Below are 25,736 nucleotides of genomic sequence, written 5' to 3'. Positions count from 1 at the left end.
CCAAAACATCAACAATAATTTTATTACTTGGAATAAACGGTTATTTAAACACCCAGCATGAGTCCGTTGCTGGAAATATGCTTTTTCGACGGTACACTCAAACAGAATAGACGGCATTAACTAAAAATTCTGCTAAAAATTAATTCCAGTTATATTTTAAGCTTATAATAATCAACTTTCAGGTCATGGTTGGATGTAATAAAGCGCATGGTGTTCCTGGGCATGCTGTGGGTGACACTTGCCATAATGTTTATGACAGGCACAAACCGTGTCAACCTGTTCTCCATGGGCTACCTCATTGGGTCCTTCATATTTTTGTGGCAAGGGACAGACTTTTATCTGCGTCCAAAAGAGGCTATTTTGCAATGGTAAGTCGAATTAATGGGGTTAAATTACCAGATCTGTTACAATAGTTTGTAGCCAACTATTTTAAATTGTTTATTATACTCTTGCTTTACTTCTGAAGAACACTCTTCAATTCCTAGAATCATGAAACTTATGAAAAGAAATTTTCATCTATATTTCATCTGGGGAGATCTACCCATTAATTTATTTAAAGCCTGATGGCGTCATTATCTGTATCATCTTCCACAATTTTAAATTAATTTAATTCATAGATTAAGGAAGTTTATTGATCAACAGTAACATAGCCTAACTTTACATTAGACACTAAACTGCTGTTAAATATAACATCTTCCTGTTTGCTCATTTAGGCTATTATTACATCCCTAATCATAATGTGAGGAAGTATAAAATAAAGGAGTAGGTATATCGTTTCACTGACGACTCGTGAGATAGGACGAGGGTTGCGGGAGGGTGACAGTTGACGTAAAATTCAAGGAATTCGACGTCCCTGTCTCTTTTCCGCAACCCACACATTACCCCACGAGCAGCCTTGATCAAATGGTACCTGCACCCACACTTTTATATTTCATAGGTGGTCATGGCTAGTCCGCTACAACGTAGCAGTCGTAGTTATAAAGGCGCTACTGCAGATCCCAGGCTGTATGTTCAGTACAGCGATGCAGGATAATGCATGTTGGCTCGTGCAGTTGCTCGGAATCGGCTGCGTGGACAAATTCGCCGGCGGCAATATCGCCCGGTTTCTTAAGATGCGTTATGATAAGGTTAGTATTGTTTACTAGCTCATACCCGCGTATAAAGGCTCTGCTCCAGATCCGAGGCTACATGTTCCGTACAGTATAGCCTCGATAGCTTAACGGTTAAAAGAGCGAACTGAAAACCGAAAGGTCGGTGGTTCAAGCCCCACCCGTTGCACTATTGTTGCACTATACTTACTCCTAACACAAGCTTTACGCTTAATTAGAGGCGAAAGGGGAATATTAGTCAACATATAACTTGGCTAATATGCTTTATAAAAAAAAAGTGATGTAGGACACCGCGTTGCATTGTACTTCATTCTTGCTGTAGACGTGAATTGTTGGTCTAAATCGCACAGCGCTATAAAAAGAGCTTCAGATTTTCAGGCGCAGGCTTTTAAGTTATGCTAAGATCTAGGAATATGCTTAGCAATTGCAAGGACGGCTTTCAAAGTTCTCTGATTGCCTTTCTAAATTTTCCTTTAATAATAATTTATTTGGATGAACTAATCAAATTTTATTAGTTTGTGAAATAGAAAAAAAAATTTGCACTTCAACAAATCGAATCTGAGCAAAAAATTGTATTTGCGGCGTTAGTAAAGGAGTACTTATTGCACTACAATGCCAAAATCCCTATTAGGGATGCGTGGACTATTCTTCTAACATTTCAATACACCACATTGGGAGCAGAATTATGCGCGCGTTGCCGCTCGTGGCCTTTGTGTTTAATAATAATTTGTATTTATTTATTTCAGGAGTCTATTTGCTCTGTACCTCAAGAGGACATTGGTTTAGCATGGGACGGAGTCTGTTTCGCTTTTCTCATCCTGCAAAGAAGATTGTTCCACAGTTACTACTTCTACAGAGTTATTGATGAGAGCAAGGCCACTACTGTACTCGCTTCCAGGTAAATTGTTAGGGGCAACGTATAGTGGAGTAAAGCACTCTTTTTGGTATCAACTTAAACTCAACTTTATAAACATTGGTATTGAAAATAAAACGGAGAAGACTCAAAGGTTACGACGCGCCGCGCCCACTCGGTGATCCGCGCACTGCCATCTTTATGCCAAAGTAAATAAAGATCAGTTTGATTTGTTATCAAGAAAGATACCGCGCTTCCACTCTGCCGATTTCCATTGTGCCTTTTATACTAATTTTATCTTACTTATCCAGATGAAAATATTTTGGACAACTAATCTTAGCAATCTTGTGCAATTGTTAGAGGAGCAGATTTAATAGAAGAATTAAGGCTGAAACAAATGACGATTCAAGAAGAGCAGGAGGTCAAAATATTGGAGAAGATCAAAGTCAAGATGGAGAGAATAAAGGCTAACCAAAAGAAGATACAGGGTGTTATGTCCAAGGAACCTGGGCATCACGATGCAGGTGAATATTTTACAGTTTACTTGAATATAGAAGTTTTGTTGTACTAAGAAATATACACATTTTAACTGTGATAGAATTGATATTAGTGCTAATTTAATTTTGCCACAGTTAAATTATTTTAAAGTCAGGTCTAAAACTTACGACATAATTTCAATGGAAAATTAGTTTAAATAAGGTTAGTTTGTAAGATCATAACATCACTTATATTTGACTATTTCTGTTCAAATAACTTTTATAAGCAGTAACGTGTACAAGGTTTGAAATCAGGATAGGCATAAATAAGTAAGGTAAGACTACCTATTAAGTAGTTACTAACTACAGGCCATAATGGAAAATAATAATCATTGAACTACCTATTTACCATTATAAGCAGTGGTTTTTGCCTTTCTGACCTTCATATTTTGTAGCTATATATAATTATTCTTCAAATCATTTAAAAAATGTCAAAAAGCAAGTCTTAAAGTTAGTGTCACTCCTCATGCTAACAAAACTAGACGACGAAGAAGAAGCAGAAGAAGAGGAAGAGGAAACTCAACCGGGAGAATCGGAACAAGTGCCGCTCGTTCGTGGCGATTCAGAAGAATCTCGCCGTGGTTACCACACGCCCGCCTCCCCTTCCCCACCAGGCTCCCCAACCTCCCCTTGCCATTCAGCCCCGCCCTCCCCGCGAGGTTTCCACACTCCGCTCAGCGAAGCATCCGCACCTTCCACTCCAGTAAAACCAACGCTCCCCGCTCTACCACCCCCGCCTTTAACAGCACCACCTTCACAAGGTGGCCCTCCCTCACCATCTTCCGCCTTAATGACAGTTTCCCTCGACGCGTATCTCGAACCTAGACGAATCTCCTTCGAATCCCCACCGTCTTCAGAACTCATTCCTCGCGCCCAAAGCCCTGAGGAATCCTACCCAGTGTTCTCTCCTCCTCCGATTCGCCGGCGGCATACAGTGGCTAGCCCGAGCTTACTTCAGAGGACCTCAATAATTTCGCATTCCAGCCGCGCCGAACCTAACTCGCATCATACTTGTAACTACAGCGATAAATATATTTTTAGGATATTTGGCCTGTTAGATTTGCTAAATAATAACACTTTATTTTTTCACCTCTTATGTAGTAATTTAGTAATTCAATGTATCAAAAATGTTCCAGTTTTGTGAGCTACATAGCCACAACATATTATTATTATAACATTTTACAGACGTATTCAAAACTTTGAATACTTCAATGAATATTTTTGAACACTTAAATAAATACGCCATATTGAAATATGGAATTTTTCAACAAAAGGTGCTGCACTGTGTTATTATTTAGCAAAATAAATTCACATGTCAAAATAAACACGATCGATGTTCCACAATTGTATATAGCTATTGTAATATATACAATATTGTACATAAATATTTTCTTTCTGGAATAAGATTTTTAAATGTACCTTTTATTGTATAGGAACCGATTCAGCGCCGGTCAGACAAAGACATAGAGGTATACTTTTAAATTATACACTTGGTGACGGGTTATTTCTGTTCGTTCAATAATCTCTGGATATACCTTATCGTAACATTAATAAAAGATTATGTACCATTCCACTCTTTATACATGAGCATTAGGAACTATGTGGTACTTCCAATCATCAATTGTCTTAACTGAATCATCTTTAATATGACCATTATTAAATCCCATAAATCCTTTATTAATGACTTTGTACGCTTTCGTTATTAACTTTTGTCCTCGTCCGGGTGACTCCAATGCTAACAGTATGACTATATTCCTTGCGTTGACTGTTGAGTCGCTGAAAGTCAATTGCTTCCCTTGGTGTGAGAATGGTGTTGAGTTTTGCCTTTCTTTGTAGCACGCGCGAGACCGCCGTATAAGCCGCCCGCGAGCCATCAGAAGGGTAACGTTGAGTAATTTTCGCCGGCCTGACCTTGTGTTTCTATTACTAACCCATTTGCAGCTTGTTGATTACCGTATTTAGGCAACCGAATGGCGGGGACTGTCTTTTATCACATTTCAGTACCTTGAATATTTAGTTGGGAGCCTGTATAAACTTGTAAATTAAATATATCTAAGACAGAATGCGCCTTTGCACGTGCTCGGTTAGTGTTGTGTTTCTGCATGATCTTTTTCTATATGTTTGCTTGCGAACCATTGTGTTTTTGTTGTTATGTTCTGTACGCTATGTATTTTTGCAAAATTACACTTCTACAAACATTTTATTATTCACAATACAACTTTTCCTATCATAATAGCAATATGTTTTGGTATACCTATTTACTTATTTGCATGAGTTTTTTTGATTGACAAGCGTTTATATAGCGTTTTCTAAATTTTGCTGCTTATTATTTAAAACAAAGCCGATGAAGAAATATGTAAAAAGAAAACAAAATAATGTTGTGGCCAATTTAGCGCATTCTTATTTATTTGGACTTTCAATGTAACTACTCTAAAAAGGTGTACAAATTTAAAAAAAAATGGTATAAAAATGCATGATGCTGTCCATTGGTGTGCAATACAGCCCTCGGCAAACTGGATGAGCGCTCTGAACATAGCCGTAGAATGCAAACTTCAGGTATCGGCAGGACGTAGGAGCTACACCGCACGCATACTTACCATTTTGAACGATTCAAGCTCGTTTGTTGGTCGGTTGAACTGGTCGCGTGGTTCAGAGTGGTCATAAAGATTGACAAGGACTGTACTTTGTTTTAAACTTTTCCTTTTATCGATATACTTTCTATACAGCGGTGCGTTCCGGAGACTACTACATGTTCGATGAGTTCGATGACACCGATGTTCATTTGAAAGATGATGAATCAAGTTCAGACGAAGATGCGCCGAAAACGATGGGCTTTGGAAAGGTAAGATATTTCAGAAACGATTTTATAATCGTTTTGAAATTATTTGTCTTTGGAATTTAAATGGCGTTAGTTTTTTTTAAGGGCATGGGTATTTATGGATTCATTTGTCATGAAAGTTGAATAAGAAGTCGATTATACTGCGAGGATTGGGGCAGTAACATGTGTGACGTACCTCTGGTGGCCCGTTAAGGTGCAACGCATACCTACAGAGTGTAATTGAGACAAGACGCAGCGTTTTTAATAACAACTGTAAGCTAAACTTTATTTGCTTTGGTATACGGTTGAAAGTGATAAAATGAAACAAAAAAATGGAAGAGCACGCTGCTATCTTCTTCGTCGTAACATTCTTAGCAAAGTAGTCGTGGTCATCACGAAGTACCATCTTTGGAGGCATATGTTATGCCTTACGAATAATCGCTACTTCTCTGTGCTGGCTAGTAGCCTGGTACATCGTGCCGCTGGCCGCCCACAGCAAACTTAATTTGGTGGTCGACTGCTATCCCATAGTAAATAAACAGAGTTTGAGTAGTTGCCAAAAAATATGCTGCACCAATACCACTCCACTCTGTAGGTATGCGTTGCGCCTAAATCGGCTACTATACTGAACACATAATAAGAACATAGTTTCAAGTTTCGTGACGAGAATTACAAAGGTTGTTGTCTTTTTGTCATGTGATGGGATACTATATCAGTATGGGAGCTATGTTGCTGTAAAAAAAAAATGGATTTGGAATTATCTGCATGCCTGTCTTAGTCAAAACCCAAATTATGAACTGTTAGTTTGTGTTGTTATAATTAATATTATTAATTTGAATGCTGTCCAGACGTGTTGTATATGTGGGGTAGCAAATGGTGACTAACAAGAACAGCTTTGCAATAAAATTGCACAGCTACCAACAAGTACATTTCGCTTCTCGATACCACAAAAGTCTTAACAATAAACGACATTTTCCAAAGAATTCAACAGGTTGCCAAAACTGCACCATAAATTCACGTCAATTCTCTCTTTAAATTATTCAATTGATCCTGTTGCATACTTACACAAAGTCTACAATCTACTATTATCTTGTTCTTGAAATTCTTCCTTTTATTCAAAAATCAACTTATGATAATAATGTAACATATTCGACAACATGAAATACATTGTCAAGATCAACAGTCAGATCATCATCATCAAGAAATCAGAGTCAGCAGTTGCGATCCAAATGTATCAACTGCAATAAAACTGGATCCCAGCTGCCATTTTGCAGTTGTAAAATGCGTCTATCATGACTCTAACCACCAGAAAAAAATTGAAGAGAATGGCCAAGAAACTCAGCCAAGCCAAGAGATGCAATACTGTTATTTTTTGGCATTATTGTAGAAATGGACAAATATATACGCAATTACAAAAGTTCTTCTATTAAAAAGACATAGAAAAACGGTTAGGCATTGTATCGAGAAACGTAGTGTACGCATAGTGGTGGTGTGTGGCAGCTGGTGTCGACTGCTATCAAGACGGACCTGCGGCGCGCCGTGTCGCTGCGCCGCGCGTCCGCGCCCGCCGTGCGCTCGCACGACCCCACGCGCGCCTCGTCCGTTACCTACCCCTACTCCTATCCCCATCAGGTAATATAACACAGTACTACCACTTTTATAGGTTACGTCGATATACCTGCGCAGAAATCTTATTTTTTTCTTCTTCTTTTCTTGATTGGTGGCTTTTTGTAGTGCCAGACACGAGCAGCTTGGAGGAGGCACATCTTATTTTTTAATGGCGCGAAAATATCTCAGCCAGTCATAGCACGCGTCCGTCCATTATTGGTTGTTGTTGTACGCGCGAATTCATGAGCGAGATAACACGAGATTGCTGTTTTTGTTTTTAAAATCTTAACGCCATGCAATTTTTCATTGATGTACATTCGGTTTTACTCGGCGTTAGATTGTGCTTTTCTGCGCAAACGAATCTTGCCGATGCGGCTTATAACAGTGGTAGTACTATAACTACCTCTGAAATAACTCGTTATTTCGAACTTTTTTTTTTGCTTTTTTTACCGAAAAAAAATTTCTTGCACATTTTCTTCAGGATGCAATTACATTTTAAATATGTCAGATATGTCTGGCCATATTAGCCATTAGCCCTTAAATATGGATTTTCCTCGTTTAGGGGCCAGTATTCCATTAAACAAGTAGGTTTTTATTTCACTGGTATGAAAATACAATCAATCTGCTGTTATCAGCTGTAATCAATTTTTTTTCATTATATGAATTGTGATTTTATTGTTGATTGGCCATTGGAATGTTTTTCAGAAAATACTTCAAAATATAGAAAAGAGAAACTAACATATATCAAAATACAGTTTAAAGTTCTACTAAAGTAGGTACTAGTACATACATACAGTACTAGAAACTTGATATTACATCTCTACTTAGGAAGTTTCAGAAATTTAACCCGACCGAAACTGAAGCGAGTCGACTAATGTGAAAAAAAGAATGACTGGTCGCGCAAAAATAGGAAACAAGTGATAAGTTGAGATTTATAGGAAACAGCTCAGTCCTTGTAGTAATTTATTGTTTCGCGGGTTTATTTCGTTTGCTAATTTTTTTACATCAAGTAAGCATCCGAAGAACAGATGCGCTCATAAAAATGTTTTATTGACAATGGATAAATAAATTCATATGAATCTAAATTGTTGGAATTGGTCAGTAAAACTGTAACCGCGAAATCCTGTTATTTTTACCTTCAAATACGTATTTGTAGTTCCTTGTTTTGTTACCCATGAAATATATTTGTTGTTTCATAGCTCCTACAGAAAATTTATGAATTTAGAGCTAATAGCTATGATAGATTTGAACCATTGAAAATTTATATTTTAGGACCTATAATATGTTATACATATATTTTCTTTATGGAAAACGGTAATGGTTATTTATGTTGCATGTTGTATGTATTGGTTTGTTTGTATGCTTTATGGACTGAAATTTATGTTAGTAATTTTAATAATAATATGGGGTTTAGTGGGTATATCATTTTTTTATTTATTGAAAGTTGTATATATTGTTAATGGCACAGACATAATGTTCAATTAAAATACAAACTTTTATAAAATTTTATCAATGTAGGGATGTGGGCTTCAATCGTGTCAACTTATTTTTAATAAGATCGTGATGGTTTTAATTTTCTGAGTTGCACAATACACGCCCTTTTCAAAATTTTGCTGGAACCCATGTTTTTCAGTAAGTCATATATTTAATTGTCTACACGCACATACACACAGATTTTCTTTTAAAGATATTTAAAAGATAAACTGACTTATAGATTGGTTTAATAGCTCACACTGACATAATAAGCTATCTTAATATTTAGATGACCGGAATATCACCCAGAACCGAGAGCGTTCGCCCCGGAGACGTGGATGTTAGAATAGAGGAGCCAGATCGACCCGGACCCGCTTCTGATGTTGACGAATTTGCGCCACCACCAGGTAATTTATTAAAAAATACCGGCCATGTGCGAGTCAGACTCGCGCACTGAGGGTTCCGTACTCGGGTATTTTTTCCAACATTTTGCTCGATAAATCAAAAACATTATGCATAAAAATAAATAAAAATCTGTTTTAGAATATACAGGTAAAGTCCTTTCATATGATACCCCACTTGGTATAGTTATCTTACTTTGAAAATTGAAACACATTTTAATTTTTTTTTTAATTATGTAACCACAAATTCACGGTTTTCGGATTTATTCCTTTATCTGTGCTATAAAACCTACCTACCTGCTAAATTTCATGATTCTAGGGAAACCCTATAGGTTTTCTTGACAGACACGACGGACGGACGGACGGACGGACGGACAGACAGACAGACAGACATCGTTAAATCAACACTTTGCAATGATGATGATGTACAGATTTAATCTGGTGATATAACGTGCGCAAAACAAGTAGTCTTATCTGAACACGAGCCATATGACTGCGTAATTGTACAAAAAGAGAATTCAGCCGGGCTTGTGTATTTAATCCTGCGCTGCAACTTCAGATTGTACTACTTGATTTGCGCGCACTATACACATAATGTAGCAGTCTAATATCAGGAGTTACCAGTTGTCAAATATATATTTGTACCTATTATAATTTATTCACACAGAACAAGAGACATTCATTGATAAAGTGAAAGGTTTCTTGGATACTGCGGGCGCATTCATATCAAGCATTCTGGTTTCTCTGACGCGACACCTCATGAAATATTCACGGGACTACAGATACGTGTCTCGTACACTCTCATTAGAGAAGAAGAGATTAAAGGTAGGTTTAATAACCTTCACAAGTTTATACATCTCGTGAATTTTTTATATGACAGTATGTCTGTCATATAAAGAAGTCCGAAACTTACGCATTTTGAAATAACTTGCTCGTAGAGGCACCACAATAAATGTTGGCTGTAGAATCCTTCATATGAGTTCGAGTGACATCGTCTAGTGTCTGTATGTGGAGACCGCCACACATTTAAGTACGTCCATTTGTTTAAATCAGTACATTGTTTAATTTCTACAGGAAAAAGAAGGTTTTGGCATCGGATTAAGGGAAGGCTCTCAAATGATTTGGGAACCGTTGCCGGAGACATTATTGCATCAGTGAGTAGTTTTCCTGTAATTTATCATTCTTATTTTTTTTTTAAACTGTAATAGTGGTAGTTAAGCCTAGATAAATTTTAAAATACGCCTTGGGTGCGGTAGCTCATGTTAGTCTTTGATTCAATAACATTTACTAGTAGATAGAACAGCGCTAACCATTAATTTTACTGAGTATTATTTTAAATAGTTGAAAGTAGATATTTAAAAATAATTAGTTTTAAGGAGGTAGTTACTGGTAATTTTATTTATGCATGCCGCTTCTACTAATAGGGAAATGGAACATGTGGAGCAATCTAACACCAATCTACTGGCGCCGCCCGTAGATATGGGGTAGGTATTGACCATTACAGCAACTTAAAAACTTGCTTTATTTACTAAACTAAGTAATGAGTAGACTTTTAGTCTTAAGCTGAGATCTATAGAACATACCTTGTTTGAATTTGCTCAAACTTTACTTACATAAAAAAGAACCCTACATATATGTATATTTCTAACATAAATGTAAATCCTTCTACGCTCTACAGATGTCAGTCTTAGGGACTTGATATAGCAAGCGCTCCGGGCACGCGAACAAGATCGTCTGAAGACAAAATGTACAGCGCTCAATGGAACGAAATACAACAGGCCATTCATTTTGTGTTCACAGCGTCCGGGACGCTTGCTATATCAACTTCTTTAGAGTAGAAAACATTAATCTTAGGACTGTAGCATTGGACTGTAGAAAATATTTTCATACCTTAAGTAGATCGCAAAATCATTAGATCATACTGTTTTAGAATTAGAATATCATATTAGTGTTGAGGTCTGAAATACGTACCTACCTTTAGTGTCCATATGCACACTCATTATAGAGGCACTCACCAGGGAAGCTAAATTAACATTATCTTGGACTTGAGTTGCAAACAGTAGACACTCGCGGCAACTTTTGCCCGCAAACATTCCGATTGGGTCTTCACACCTATTTAAAATGATCAATGAGTTGAAGGTCAAATATGGCCATTCCCCAAAGTTTAACGAGCTAACCACCTACATAACCTTGACTTTTTTAAATAGGAAAATTATGTATTTTGAAAACTTATCAAATTCATTGGGACCTTCAAAAGAAGAGTGCATAGGCACCTTCTAGGCAGGCGCGCTCCATCTTAAGCTGCATCATTACCTATTGTTTGGTGTGACTGCAGTCAAGCGCAAACCTATATACCCATTTAAAAAAAAACGATGAAGCCGCTTAGGTTTACCCGAAAGTTAGATAAAGCCTTCCTAGATGAAGTTTGGTTTCAAAATGAATTTAGTAAAGGATATCTTGCATTCCAATAAATTATTTTCGGCTTTGGGGTTCAAAATTGATGAGATCCGGGGGTTTTTCCAGCCGTAAGCTAAGTGAGATTAGCGTGCCGGAGATCCGTATATTGGCGGCGAGTATGGAGCGCGGTCTGGACTCGCGCTCCTCCTCGCCCGCGCTGTCTGACGACACCTCGGAACACGAGAGCGCCTTTAGCTTGCAAACCAGCGAAAGGTTTAGTGCTGAGCATGCGTTTAGAGCATCTACTGTTTACGTTCTTGAGATTTAAAATTGAATAGAAGCAGGTTTAACCAATTTTAACATGGGTACCTTCAAGTCAAGTGGGAATAGGCATGTTCGAGGCAATCGCGTTCCATCTTAGGCTGTATTATCACTTGCCAGCAGGCCTGATTGCAGCCAAGCGCTAGTCTATAAATTAAAATTATTGCGCAAGTCCATGATGCACAAGGAACAACAAGGTTCATAATAATTATAATAGTCTGTGGAAATCCGCTAGAACTCTTTGATTTTCCGGGATGAAAAGTATCCTATGTGCTAATCCAAGATATTATCTATTTCCATTCCAAATTTCAGCCAAATCCATCTAGTAGTTTTTCCGTGAAGGAGTAATAAACATACATACACACAGACACCCAAACTTTCGCCTTTATAATATTTTAAAGTGTGATATTAATAGGATTTAAGCTTGTGGTCCCTTGTGTGTTTTGAATTTTGCTTGATTAATTCATTCACTCTTACGAGTTTCACCCCTAGCAAAACTAAATGTATCTGTCATGATATTACTATATTACATTATGGTGGTGGTTACATACCTTGAAGTTTATTCAGTACATGCTCTGATCGCAATTTTTGTCGTCGCTTTCTTATGGGCTTTGCTATTTACCTATAGATTTTCTTCTTAAACTTTTTTTACTTATAAAATTAGCACTTGTAATCTCTTGGGAGTTTTCGTAAGTATCGTGTAATGAAACTGTCTTTGTCAGGAATGTTTTAAATATTATTCTATCTTTCTATCAAACTGTATTTTTATATAACTTTCAATTGCGCACCAATTGTAATAATCAACTCTTTTAACTACTGCATATTATTATAATTATTTTCTTCTCTATGAAGTCTAAAACGTTTATTTTATATTATAACGTCGTTGTACATATTTACAATCTTATAATACGATAAACTATTCGATAAATAGCATGGACTATAATTTACAGCAAGGATGTAACAATGCTGGAAGAACAAGACGACTCAATGTTTAAACAACAAAAATCGCCGCTTGTGCACCTCGCTTACGCATTGTGGTTTGCAGTGCTGGCACATACAGATATTGTCTGCTACATTATGGTGTTTATAAACCAGGTAAGCATTATAAAAACTAACCCAGTTCGTTAAAGCATTTATATATAAGGCTACAGGACTCAATACTTTAAGCATCGGCGAACGACGATTTTGCGACTTTATCGCGCTTTGTCTTGTGTTTGAGCATGGAATCAAAATATCTTGCAAAGGCGTCTGCGGCTGGCGTTTAAATTTGACCGAATTGAATTTTAGTTCTAGCTTCTAGCTTCTAAAAGGCATTCAAATTGCCGATCGCTTAAATTATAGTATGTGCTTTAGTCCTAACAAATGGTATAGCACCTTCACTTTCATTTTGTTTTAGATCCAGTCAGCTACGATTCTTTCAATTCCGTTACCACTTATGGTATTTCTGTGGGGGACTTTGACGATACCACGTCCGACCAAAACATTCTGGGTAACACTAATTGCGTACACTGAGGTATGGATAAAAAAGTCTCTTAAAAGTACTCTAACTGTTAAAGATATTTGATAATGTCTTGAGGTTTGATTCTAGGTTATTGTTCTGATAAAAAGTATGTTCCAATTTGAAATTCTGCCGTGGAACCAGAAGGCGATACCGGCCAATATGCCATTCACGGCACCAAGGATAATAGGAATCGAAAGGAAGTTCAATTATGCCCTCTACGATTTGCTTCTTCTACTCATTATATTTTTGCACAGGTAAAACTTATTTATGATACTAAAATGATGCAAGTTTGGTTATCTGCAAGTAGTCACAAATGGCTCTGATTTTTGAACTTATGGTTAAAAAAAAAATTTAAAATCAAAGGCAAGTTAAAACACCCTATTTTCCTTGCCATACTAAAGTCCCGAACCGTAAAGACGCTTGGAATAATGCTTTGATCTATTTAGGATTATATTTTTATATGGTACACAATAAAATTTATTTCGTCCTATTAACTCTATAATATCGAATTCTTCATCCAAAGCAATAGAAACACTTTTAAGTGCGTATCGTTGATTTCAAAGCTAAAACTTTTTCAGATTCATGCTAAAATCTCTGGGTTTGTGGAAAGAGTCCACCCCAGAAGTGGAACTGCGAGAGGATATGGAATATCCCTTGAGTTCTGAAGACACGCATCTGCTAGTAGCTGGTCGCGGGACGGAAGTGGGCCGCAAGTACCTCGAATTACATGAAAAATCTGGCCCGTGAGTAATGTTATATACGCAATTTTTCTTTTAGCTTTTCCAATCTTGTTCTTTTCTAATTAATAATTTGACGTAAATATTTATGCTACGGGCATAATTGTCGTAGCCAGGTGGAATGGGGAGGAGGGAATGAATAAATTCAGAATTTGCTCGAATTCTTAAGGCGCTTTAATCGTTACATAGTGGATCGACTATAGGCAAAGAGAAATCACCACATTAGACTTATTATATTCTTTTACTTGACTTATTATTTTAGAGTTATTCTATTATCGTCGATTGATGACGAATGGATAAATATTGAGCAAACAAACAGATCGATTTGATATAACAGGAACTTCGATCAACGTTATTTGATCTCATACTGTCTATTGTAAAAGATAACTTATTACATTTGATGCATGTGCACCTAAATAATTATATTGTATGCGGGCAGACAGTAGTCTGCGGTCAGACTCGTGGCGTCGCGTAACTCGTCAGTACCTTCGTTCCACCGCTGCCAATAGCCCCACTTCAGATTCCAGGGCTAGAAGAGGTTCTGAACGTGGCAATGTTGAACGGTAGATAACCGTTAACCTCTCTATATTCGTAATCTCCTAGTACTCCTAGTTTTATCTTGCCCATCGTATTTGTAATTATTATAATAAATCCATCTATAATTTTAAACACTTATGTCAAATGGTTTTTTGGTAGAATAATTGTAATCTTTGATTTAATGGTTATTTACTAAAATAGTGACGTAACGTGTAAACTTTTATATTTCACGTGTAAGAAGTAGAAGAAATCATACAATAACATTGTTTTGCTGCTGCCATTCAATTGTAGAATTATGTTGTAAAATTGTCTAGATTATAGAGAACAAATACTTTGAAAATTAGTACAATTTTGGTTGAAAGGTTCAATCTTATAAACCCTGCAAATAAAACTCATTATATATTATTAAAAATTTAAACCTATTCATAAATTATTCTATGTAAATTATGAGTCACACCGTTTTGTTTCCAAACAGACCACAAGACGGTGATCAAAACACAGAATTAAACGTCCCACAAATAAGAGGAGAAGAAACAAAAGAACCACCCGAAGATCGCACAGAACGAGAAGAGCAAGCCGGACCTTCGCATGCTGCCGACGACGACCATTACAAGTAACTATAAATATAGTAAAGTAAAGTAAAGTAAAATATTCTTTATTGTACACCAACAAGACAGTAATATATAAATAACATTATAGATTTATGTACAAAAGGCGGCCTTATCGCTAAAATAGCGATCTCTTCCAGGCAACCTTAGGGTGAGGAGATAATAAAAATTAAAGAAAGTGGAAGGGGTGTACTAATAAAATAAAGTAAATAAACATAATGTATAAATAAAATTTAAAATAAATAATAATAATAATATTACAGTAAATAAGAACGGAATAAGGATAGGAATAGACGACAGATAGATATAGGGTCAAATTATAATAGTTAAAAATCGAAGAAATCAATAATTATAAAGACAAACATCGGGAGCGACTGCAAAGAGACCCCAATTCACTGGCAAACAGCATATTAACTGCAAAAATACTAAAGCGATTGAAGCGGGCAAATGTGCACAGTACTGTACAGACTTAAGGACAGTGGCTCTCCAGTCTGGCAAACAGATAACACAACAAACCTGCTTATGGTCTGTCGACTGATTGCAGCTACAACAGATTTTTTTATATATTAAAACATTAGGTTCAAACTTGTACTAAGTATCTCTAGTTCTGAATTATTCATCTCAGCATATTAGTCTAGTTTTTTGCACTATTGTTCCGGTAAAAGACTTGTATGTCAGTGCATTTCGATCTTAGATTGCATCGTCTCCTTTCTTCTTTTGGGGCTGTGCACTTTGCAGGTCCTTGGATTCCCTGTATCACTTCCACCGTCTCCAATCCATTGTGATCGCAACAATTTTACGGTTCCCTGCCAATACTTGTGACCGCCAGATAGTGCAGCTCTTCTCTGACTGAAATTAGATACGCTTCGTCTGGATGTACGATGTGTTTCCCTAGATGGATGCTACATGTGGGGCAATAGCATATATTGTCTTTTATCGGATGAGATCGCAGTCAGCCGCTTACCTGATAAAACTTTTAGCCCCACCACCTTATCAGATCAATTGCCAAATATTGAAATAATTTAAGAGCGCTACAATTTTCAAGGTATCGTTTTTTGTCATTAAATTACCATATGGACAAAATGTCAGAAATCAGACAGTATTAATGACGGTCAAACAGATTAAAATAATATTCGGCCGTTTGTTTAGAAAATGTGGTTTAGTAAATATTTTAATTATTATTGTTATAGGGTTAACGATGATCAAGAACCAATTATTGCAGTAGCAACTACGATGGAAGATAAATACTCCCACTATCCTCAAGTTCTGTTACTTTCGTAAGTATTTGCGACAAAATTCAAACGGTAACAGTAGAAAATACAGTCTATTTAGATATTCTTTGGGTTACCGGTCATAAAAATCGCATTTAGATTAGTTTTCATAAGGATGGGTTTCTTTTCAGGATAAAGCGCTACCTTCGACCTACTAAAGACTTCTTCCAGCGAATGTTGGCACCGGGAGCGCGCGTCACTGCAGATATTTATGCGTACATGTTCCTTTGTGACTTCTTCAACTTTCTTGTCGTCATATTTGGCTTCGCCGCCTTTGGAGTAAGCAATACCTTCAATCTATTAAAAAGTTTTTATACCTTTAGTTTTGGGGCTATGAACATCGACTAAAATATTCCAGAAAACCTCGATTTTCTGTGATATAAATTACGATATTTTTCAGTGCTCGTAAAAAATTGAAGCAATTCGTGCAAATAAAACTCAAATACTCAACACATCCAAAATTATATTAGCGTGCCTTTCAACTGGAAATAGTAAAGAAAAGAAAAAATCCGAAAACCGTGAATTTGTGGTCACATCACATAAAAAAATTAAAATGTGTTTCAATTTTCAAAGTAAGATAACTAACTATACCAAGTGGGGTATCATATGAATGAGCTTTACCTGTAAATTCTGAAACAGATTTTTATTTATTTTTATGCATAATAGTTTTTGATTTATCGTGCAAAATGTTCGAGAAAACACCCGAGTACGGAACCTTCAGTGCGCGAGTCTGACTTGGCTGGTTTTTTTCTACCGCGGTGTCTTAACTATAGCGTTTTAGAAAACCAATATTCCATCTCACAATTTTTTTTTTTCAAAATATCTAGACTCATCAAGGCGATGGAGGAGTCCAAGCATACTTAGAAGAGAACAAAGTGCCGATCCCCTTCCTGATAATGCTTATCCTGCAGTTCGTTCTGATAGTGATCGACCGCGCGCTGTACTTGCGCAAGTTCATGCTCGGCAAGATCCTGTTCCAATACATGTTAATCATCGGCGTACATATTTGGATGTTCTTCGTACTCCCATTTATCACTGAGAGGTAAGTGTAGAAATAATCGATAATGAATTGAATGATCTTTACAATTAGTTCGGTAAACTCAAACTCAAATTATTTTTCTCAAACTCAAATTATTTTTATTCAATTAAACTTTTACAAGTGCTTTTGAATCGTCAAAATAATCTACCACTGGTTCGGAATGCTGTTCCTACCGAGAAGAACCAGCAAGAAACTCGGCGGTTGCTCTTTTCAAATGTACAATTTACAATAATATGCCATACTGTATACAAGCAATTGCAGCGCCGTGTATTGCTGGAGCGCATCAAATCCAAGCTTTTTTGTCATTTACATAATCTTCGATTGTATAATAAGCTTTTTTCAGGAGCATACTTTTAATAGATTTTTTAAACTTGTGTAAAGGCAAGTCTAAAATTGATTGTGGAATTTTATTATAAAATATTACACTCATTCCCACAAACGATTTTCCAACTTTCCTGAGGCGGAGCGTAGGATATGCGAGCCTATCACGGTTTCTAGTTTGCCGGTCGTGGAAATCACCGATTTTTTTGTAGTTAGTAGTCAACGTTAACTCAGGGCAAAAAAATAATTTCACTAGCTGATGCCCGCGACTTCGTTCGCGGCGATTTAGGTTTTTAAATTCACGTGGGAACTTTGTGATTTTCCGGGTTGAAAATTAATCTATGTCACTCTCAAGGTCTCTAACTATATCCGTGCAAAAAATCACGTCAATCCGTAGCCTCTGTTGAGGCGTGATTGAAGGACTAACCAACAAAAAATACACTTTCGTATTTATCGTATTCGTATTTTCGTACTTTTGTATAGGTAGTGATCTCGATCATTGTAATTTGTAACCTGTGGAAAATTTATATTGGTTCAATTAGTGTGGAAAGCGTCATGAAGTTTTGGGGTGTTTGAAAAGTTGGAAAAAAACCGCTCCCGTGTATCTCAAGGTTCTTCAGTTCAAGGCTAAGGCACACTCAGGAGTATAGTTTACAGGGTTTAGTCAAGGGCAAAGAGGTTTACTTGGAATGTTGCAGAACGTTTAACACATATCTGCCGCCGCCGATGTGGTACATGGTGAAGTGCGTCTACCTGCTGCTGTCGGCCTATCAGATCCGCTGCGGGTATCCGCGCCGCATCATCGGCAACTTCCTCTGCAAGTCCTACCGCTTCCTTAACATGATCTGCTTCAGAGGGTGAGTTATTAGAGAGGGTTGGGGAGTGAGAGGTTAAGGTGAATTATTAGAGAGGGTTGGCGAGTTAGAGGTTAAGATTCATGAGCTTTTAGCAATATAGATTTGCAATAAGGATTCCGAGAGGTGGATGGACGAACCTCAAGCAATTGCTGGGAACAGTCTTAGTGACGTGTGTCTAATTCATTAGCCATTATTGTGTTTACCTATCTACAGGCTCAGACCTGAGTACTTAAATATTTCTGGACATGGAAACTTGTCTGTAGAATTCAATGACTTTTTTGGAATTCTGAATTCTGATGAAAGTCGCGGGCGTTAGCTAGTTAATAATAATTATAATGATCACAACAGATTCATGGCGGTGCCGTTCCTATTCGAGCTGCGTACATTGATGGATTGGATCTGGACAGACACGTCGATGACACTCATGGACTGGCTCAAAATGGAGGATATTTTCGCCAGTGTTTTCTTACTCAAGGTAAGTGCCCTCAATCATTCCATTCCATGACCATGATTACAATGAAACTGGTGACCATTCACTATACGACTGATGAACTAGACTTTGTAGCATCTGTCTTGACGTCAATTTAAAGTAGTCTAAATTTCATTGTCAATTACAGACCCTTCATAGTAACTTGTCCCTTACTGCATGTTGGCAACATTGCAGTTCTCACAATAATAAACCCTTAGTTCTAAGGAACAAAGTAAACAAAGCAATGCTGCCAACTTGATGGTAAGGGACAAGTTATAATGAACTATTTGTAGCATAATTTGTAGTCATAGCTCGAAACAAACAATCTGTCGTGGATCTGACGAAAATCATGAATGAAACTGATGTTTAATATTAAGTAAAACTTTTCACCGTCTTAAGATCAGCAATCATCCATTTTCCCTTCCAGTTTTAATATGAGTACCTTCAAAACAAGAGTAAATAGGCAAGCATGCTCCATTTTAGGCTGCATCATGACTTGCCAGCAGGTCTGATTGCAGACAAGCGCTAGTCTATAAATAAAATAGCTTAGTTTAACTTTGGTATGACCATAATGTTAAGATTCTAAATATTGGCAATTGCCTTGTTTAGTGCTCGCGCTACGTAGAGGACGAGTTCCCACAACCGCGCGGCGCTAAGAAGTCAACTACGTCTAAATATCTACTAGGCGGGGGTGTTCTTGCCTTTGTCATCGCCATCATCTGGTTTCCACTTGTCTTCTTCGCTTTTGGCAATTCTGTAAGTATTTCTTTCATTTATTTTATTAACGAGAATGGCTTACAAACTAAATTATTATCCTGTAAGATCTACTGAAACCAAAAGTTCATATTTGTTGTCTGATCCGAAGAAGAATTTATTTTAAAATTTGGCCCTAAGTAGTTGATAAGTGTTAATAACTAGATAACCTGCAATGGCGTGCAGCTCATAGAGGCATAAAAGCACTGCTTACCTTCGAAATGGTACCCTAGTTGTCTCAATGCTCGTTATTCTTTATGACTCGCCAATAAATAGGTGCCTACCTACCTTACTAAATCTAACCTGGCTTAAAACCGTGTGCACGCCACTAATAACCTGGTATTAATGATTAACGCTGCCCATTTGCAGTACTATAGGAACTATCCAGGACATGCACCCCAATAGCTGGCAGCTTTTGAAAGATTTGTTAAATATCCCTTAAATAACCCCGTATCATATTTAAGATTTTTTAAACATTAATAAGTATTTTTATACAAACTACATATTTTAACGTTTAAACTATCGTGAGTGATTTCCATTATAATTATGGATTATTACGGCTATACTCAATTATTTAGTCGATGTAAGCCCGACTAGTTTGGAACCCATCTAGGGTCCTTTTTAATAGGAACTCAGCTCGCTGCGTGTCGCGGTTGAAACATCGACTAAATATATTAGTATAGCCGTAACAATCTATACTTATAAACTGCATATTAAAGGACATTTTTTCATTTTTTTCTCAAGGTTGGGCAGCCAAACCCGCCGACGGATGTGACTGTAAAAATTAGAATCGGACCGTTCCTCCCCGTGTATCAGATGTCAGCGCAGTCACATAACATTGACGTGTGAGATTTTTTATTATATGAATGTTGGCTCCTTCAAATTAAACATGCAATATGTACAGCTGTTTTGTTTAGTATACAGCATGTATTATGCTATGTATTTTGTTATGTACAGAGTTGTACATATTATTTTGTATACTTTGATATGTATAGAGTTGGTTGTACTTTATAATATTATGATGTAGAGTGTAGACAGTACATCAAAGTTAAAAGAATTTCTCATATTACTGAACTCCTAATTCGAATTAAAGGAAATATATGGATGATGTAATCGGCTTGCTTTTTCAGTAGGCACTGTAAATTAAACCAAGGAACCTTTTCAATGGAAGATATTTAAAAGCAATGTGATGGTTTGTAATCGAACAAATCATTTTCAAAAAGTGTCCGATACAAACAAATTTTTCACGCGACTAACACATTTTTTGTTCAGTTATGTTTCATTCGTGCTTTTGTTAAAAAGTTGCGAAATTGCAATAAAATGCTTTTAAGATTAGTTTCTACTTGCCTATCAAAAATGTTTAAGTCAATCGTACAGTTTCAAAACCAAAAGTTTTAAAAAACGGTTGCTAAATGTGTTTTCAAACGATGTCCACTATTGCAGTTACACGGAGGCGGACTACACGCAGCTAAGTAACCAGTACGTGCGCGACCGCACGGCGCAGACGTTCCTGTCCAATTACATGTACAACGATATAGCGGTTATCACCATCAACCCTAATTCCACCATGAAATGGATGATATCGCCGCCTGAGCTCGCGAGACTTGAGCGGGAGGCCATTTCGAGTAAGAAATCTCGTAACTCATTAAAAAAAACTATTATTTTATATTTTACTTTATATACTGTGTTGTAAGTTAATGATAACAAATAGTAGATAATAATTACAGTAACAGGCAGGAAAGATTTCATGTCGAACTTTAGAAAAAGATAAAAAGAGATAATGGTTTCGTAGAGCGTTGTCTCTGTTGTAGAAACCAACAAAGCGACACATAGGTATGAGTGACAGAGACATCGCTCTACGAAGTCGATTTCTCTCTAAAGTTTGAAGTGCAATCTTTTCTGTCAGGTATTTATGTTCATTTCTATAAGATGTTTCATGTTGATAGTCAAATAATATGTCTGCAAAATATTAAAAAAAATTAGCTCTGCAAATACCAAAGGGCTAGGGGAAAAGTCTTTCATAAAAACGACTAAACCAAAAACATTGTTAAAACTATTTTTTTGTAATTAAAATAGCGAGTGCAAGAGCAGGCGGGTGACGTGATGTTTATTTTTGTTACAGATGCTTCTTTATCTGTAAAATTCACGTATGTGGTAACGCATCCGAGCAACAACGCACAGAACCCGCCCACAATTGAGAACAACCGGGAAGTTCCTTTAGACTCCTTTATCGACGGGAAACCAAACCCGGAACGAAAGACGCTGTTAGAAATGTTGACGGACACCGCACCGCCTACCGCATGGTAAGTTGCCACATCTAAAAAAAAATCATTAACACACCATTATTATGATTTATCATCTGTAAATCTATTTTTAGTATAATTTTTAAATAATAACAATAAACAGAACCCGCCCACCAGAGAACAACTACGAAGTTCCCCTGATGTCCTTTATTAATTTAACAGCAGATAATGTCAGCAGAAACTGTGTACTGAATTTTTAAGAATATCTTTATTGGTTTCACAATAAACTAAGTGTATTAAAACATTGTTTTTCGTGTATTTTACAAAAAAATCTAATTTTTGCACAGGCTCAACGTGAACTTGCTGTTCCCGAAATTCGTCAAAGTCTTCAACAAAGGTACGACCAAGCCGGCGTACCAGTTGATGCCACCAATAGCAGCTAATGGTGAGTTGAATGTAATTCTGATGTACCCTAAATTGTCAGTATTGCAATCCTCTTTATAATTTTCTTTGTCGAAAAGGCGCTAGTTCTAGACCTGTAAATTCAGTTTAGGATTGGTGTAGATATAAATTTATCACCTATTTAGTATTTTATTATTACGCACGTTATTTGTGTGAAGCTGTGGTAGTCTAGACTCTAGCGGTTAGGACGTTCGCCTCATAATCGGAGGTCGGGGGTTCGATCCGGGCACGCTATCTAACTTTTCGTAGTTATGTGCGTTTTAAGTAATTAAAATATCACTTGCTTTAACGGTGAAGAAACCTTTGAAACCATGATGTTCTCCATCATGCTCTCAAAGGTGTGTCAACTCTGCCACTTGGCCAGCGTGGTAGCCTATGACCAAAACCCTTCTCTCATTCTGAGAGGATACCCGTGCTCCGTAGTGAGCCGGCGATGGGTTAATCATGATGCTATGTTATTGGCAGAACCCGACGACGCGCGTTACTACCGCGACGTGCAACTTCGGCTGGAGAGAGAGGGCGGGACCATGTACTGGCGAGTGCGGGAAGCTTGCCAGGAAAAAGTGAGTTTGCGGACGAGTTCATGAGTTCCATTTTCAGTGATTTCAACGGCCTTATGAACCTTGGCATGTACATACATATATTCCACAATAAAAATCTTTATGAGAAATAAATTCTTTAACCTGAAATTGATATAGTTTTAATAATATAGTATAATATAAAATTTAAAGTGTAAATGCATGCGTCTGTGTAAGTACTGAAATGTATATAATAATCTTAATGTAAGTGAACAGTATGTTCTTTTTGAGAATAAATTCTTTAAACCGAAACCGAAATATCAGCATTTCACTAACAGCCGTATTCACAATCATCACTATGAGGTCTCACAGTGCGCTCGAACGCATAGTGTAGGTTCCACCAATCAGATCATTGTAAATTGACATGATACGGTAATCTGATTGGTGGAACCCACTTTGTGCATTCGAACGCACTATGAGACCTCATAGTAACGTTTGTGAATACGGGTGTTAGATCGTTAAATGAGCAAGAGCGCTTATTAAAGTTTCTAATCGATATTGAGTACGGCAATCTTTATAAGTACTAAACAAAATTTGTCTCTGAAGTTTGCGTTGACTTGTCGATTTGTATGGCGAACAAGAGCTTGATGCTTAGGTACGAGTACTATTTAAGCCGACATAGTTTGGGCACGGTAATGGTATGTACAGTATTCCAACTTCATACAAACGGACGAAACGCGAGCTATACCTATGCACCTCGATGTCGGCAGGCGCTCGACACGCAGACAGTCGCGACTGTGCCGCAGTGACGAACGGGCGGTGTTTTGTTTTTCTAACAATAACCGCGCGATTTTTTCGTTGTATGTGAAACCCGATCAAAGAAGCCACAATTTCAGCTCAGAATGTCGGTATTTAAGGTACCGGGACTACAATAAGATTAATTCACAAACTTTTTTGATTGTACCCAGCGATGATTTTGTGGAATATATACAAAAAATGGAGAAAATGTTCCGAACTTCATTTAAAACCAAATATATAAATTGTAAAGTAGCTGCAGGTGTCTATAACCAAGTAAAAGACATTTATTCCTTTTTCTCTATCTTGCCCATGTTCCCCAAAACAATTTTTGATTAAAAGCTTTATAGGGATGCGGATTTTTTAAACTTTAAAATTTAATAATTCGTAACGTTCGTTTAATTTCCTACGTCTCAGTCGAGGCGCAAATATTTTTCGGTCTCAAATTATAAGACCGATTTGTTATTCAATCATAAACATGGTTTTTTAATTAAATCTACCAACCAAAAAACAACACGCATTTTTACTGAACATTTCCTATGCAATTCACAAAGTATTTTATTTGTTTATATAAAAAAAGTATATTTACAATCACAAAACTAGATGGAAACACAAAGTAGGCAAATGTAATTAAACTGCTGGAGGCGGGCAGCCCTACCGCATGTTTACGTACCACGCAGCTGTAGGTATTTATTTCAAAGATACGGCCGAGTTAGAATACTGTATAGATAGTATTACCGTGGTTTGGGTGTTGTTCATTTTCTTACATCCCTTATGAGCTTTCATGCAATCGAGGTTCTAAAGGGTTAAGTTTTATTACAAAGTCAAAGTGGTTATGGATTTCTCTGTTTGACATGCATGATAACTTTTGCCATAAATACTAATATTATTTACTATCTATATTTTTGTTGTAGGACCCTCTCGCTTCAATCCCAATGAACAACTGTGACATGCTGGTCATGTACACCTTCAACGACAAACTCTTCCCGGAGACGCTTAACTTCATATCGGGAGGCGGGTAAGATCTCTATACCTACTATCCGAAGTGTTTGTTTATTTGGTACTTCTCTTCGTCTCAAATACTCGGTCGATTTCAACGATATCTTGCATCCCGGATACGAGCTTTTTAAATGATTGTGCTGACGAAGCGCTGGCAAAAGTCCAAGACCAAATAAAAAATATTTTCAGTAACTAAGAAAACGGAATTTTTAATCTAAAGATATTAAAAATAGTTAAAAAAATAGAACGAATAATTTCTACAGTTTTCCCGTACAGATATATAATCTAGTCAGCGATTAGAAACTGCGATTGTATCACAGTTTTGATCTAAATTCGTCTTTCTGAACAAGATGTTAAGAAAGACAAGGCTGATGTGTCTTTGCTTGTTTCCAGTATAATAGGGTTGTATACCACGTTCGTGTTCCTGGCTTCGCGCGTGCTGCGCGGCTTCTTCTCAGGCATCTACACTAAGATCATGTTCGACGACCTGCCCAATGTCGACCGCGTGCTGCAGCTCTGCCTCGACATCTACTTGGTATGTACTATGTAGTAACTAGAGTAAATTGAAGAACTGGCCAATTGCATGTCAGAATTAAATGTGAAAGAAATACTAGATAGTAACTTGTAGAAATGTGCATAAAGTAGGGTAAGTAGCTCTGCTATTTGCTAAAAACTTTAAATATAAGGGGATAAACAGATACCCGAAATGAAATGAAGTGACTTTAGATAGAGAAACTTTTCCGGTGTGACTGCCAGACTTTTCAAAGAGGGCACACGATGATATTGATTACTTTTCCTAACAAAGTATTTTTTTTAACTGTCTTAAGAACTCCAAAGTCGTTTAAATAATTTTTTTCCTTACTATAAAGCTTCATTATATAATGGTAGCTTTATTGCTACTACGATCTAACCTATGGGCTAATAAGTAATATTATTCTAGCTTAAACTTCTACTCATGAATAATTTCTAAATCTATTTTCAGTCCAATAACTGTCCATAGTTTATTCTAATATGCTTACAGTTCACTATGTTGTTTTGACCTAGATAGTTTAAATAAATAGCGACTCATGTTACGATACAATAAAGTGCAATTCAGCTCGCATGGCGCTG

At 36.9% G+C, this 25,736-nt stretch overlaps 1 protein-coding gene across 16 annotated transcripts in view; it reads left to right on the top strand.

Annotated features, from left to right (window-relative positions):
* LOC123880552 (piezo-type mechanosensitive ion channel component) overlaps window positions 1–25,736 on the top strand; it is a 55,221-nt gene that overhangs the window by 28,531 nt on the left and 954 nt on the right. For 4 of the 16 annotated variants that reach the window (XM_045929081.1, XM_045929067.1, XM_045928841.1 and 1 more), the window contains 30 exons: window positions 183–368; window positions 938–1,127; window positions 1,856–2,007; window positions 2,323–2,486; window positions 2,981–3,511; window positions 5,225–5,340; window positions 6,817–6,948; window positions 8,687–8,804; window positions 9,466–9,623; window positions 9,873–9,952; window positions 10,223–10,282; window positions 11,322–11,468; window positions 12,467–12,611; window positions 12,913–13,029; window positions 13,105–13,271; window positions 13,596–13,760; window positions 14,767–14,904; window positions 16,090–16,176; window positions 16,302–16,449; window positions 16,998–17,212; window positions 18,229–18,387; window positions 18,736–18,862; window positions 19,466–19,612; window positions 20,354–20,454; window positions 21,053–21,234; window positions 21,732–21,912; window positions 22,200–22,297; window positions 22,780–22,877; window positions 24,542–24,645; window positions 25,020–25,161. In XM_045929081.1, the coding sequence (XP_045785037.1) occupies window positions 183–368; window positions 938–1,127; window positions 1,856–2,007; window positions 2,323–2,486; window positions 2,981–3,511; window positions 5,225–5,340; window positions 6,817–6,948; window positions 8,687–8,804; window positions 9,466–9,623; window positions 9,873–9,952; window positions 10,223–10,282; window positions 11,322–11,468; window positions 12,467–12,611; window positions 12,913–13,029; window positions 13,105–13,271; window positions 13,596–13,760; window positions 14,767–14,904; window positions 16,090–16,176; window positions 16,302–16,449; window positions 16,998–17,212; window positions 18,229–18,387; window positions 18,736–18,862; window positions 19,466–19,612; window positions 20,354–20,454; window positions 21,053–21,234; window positions 21,732–21,912; window positions 22,200–22,297; window positions 22,780–22,877; window positions 24,542–24,645; window positions 25,020–25,161 (4,555 nt within the window). Of the gene's footprint in view, window positions 1–182; window positions 369–937; window positions 1,128–1,855; window positions 2,008–2,322; window positions 2,487–2,980; window positions 3,512–3,931; window positions 3,968–4,334; window positions 4,380–5,224; window positions 5,341–6,816; window positions 6,949–8,686; window positions 8,805–9,465; window positions 9,624–9,872; window positions 9,953–10,222; window positions 10,283–11,321; window positions 11,469–12,466; window positions 12,612–12,912; window positions 13,030–13,104; window positions 13,272–13,595; window positions 13,761–14,766; window positions 14,905–16,089; window positions 16,177–16,301; window positions 16,450–16,997; window positions 17,213–18,228; window positions 18,388–18,735; window positions 18,863–19,465; window positions 19,613–20,353; window positions 20,455–21,052; window positions 21,235–21,731; window positions 21,913–22,199; window positions 22,298–22,779; window positions 22,878–24,541; window positions 24,646–25,019; window positions 25,162–25,736 lie in introns of all 16 variants that reach the window. The other 12 variants (XM_045929152.1, XM_045929136.1, XM_045929091.1 and 9 more) reach the window with 11 other exon arrangements.

This window comes from Maniola jurtina, chromosome 1 (assembly GCF_905333055.1).
Source record: "Maniola jurtina chromosome 1, ilManJurt1.1, whole genome shotgun sequence".
NCBI lineage: Eukaryota > Metazoa > Arthropoda > Insecta > Lepidoptera > Nymphalidae > Maniola > Maniola jurtina.
Note: the sequence above shows the minus strand (reverse complement) of the source record. Positions and strands in the feature narration are given on the sequence as shown.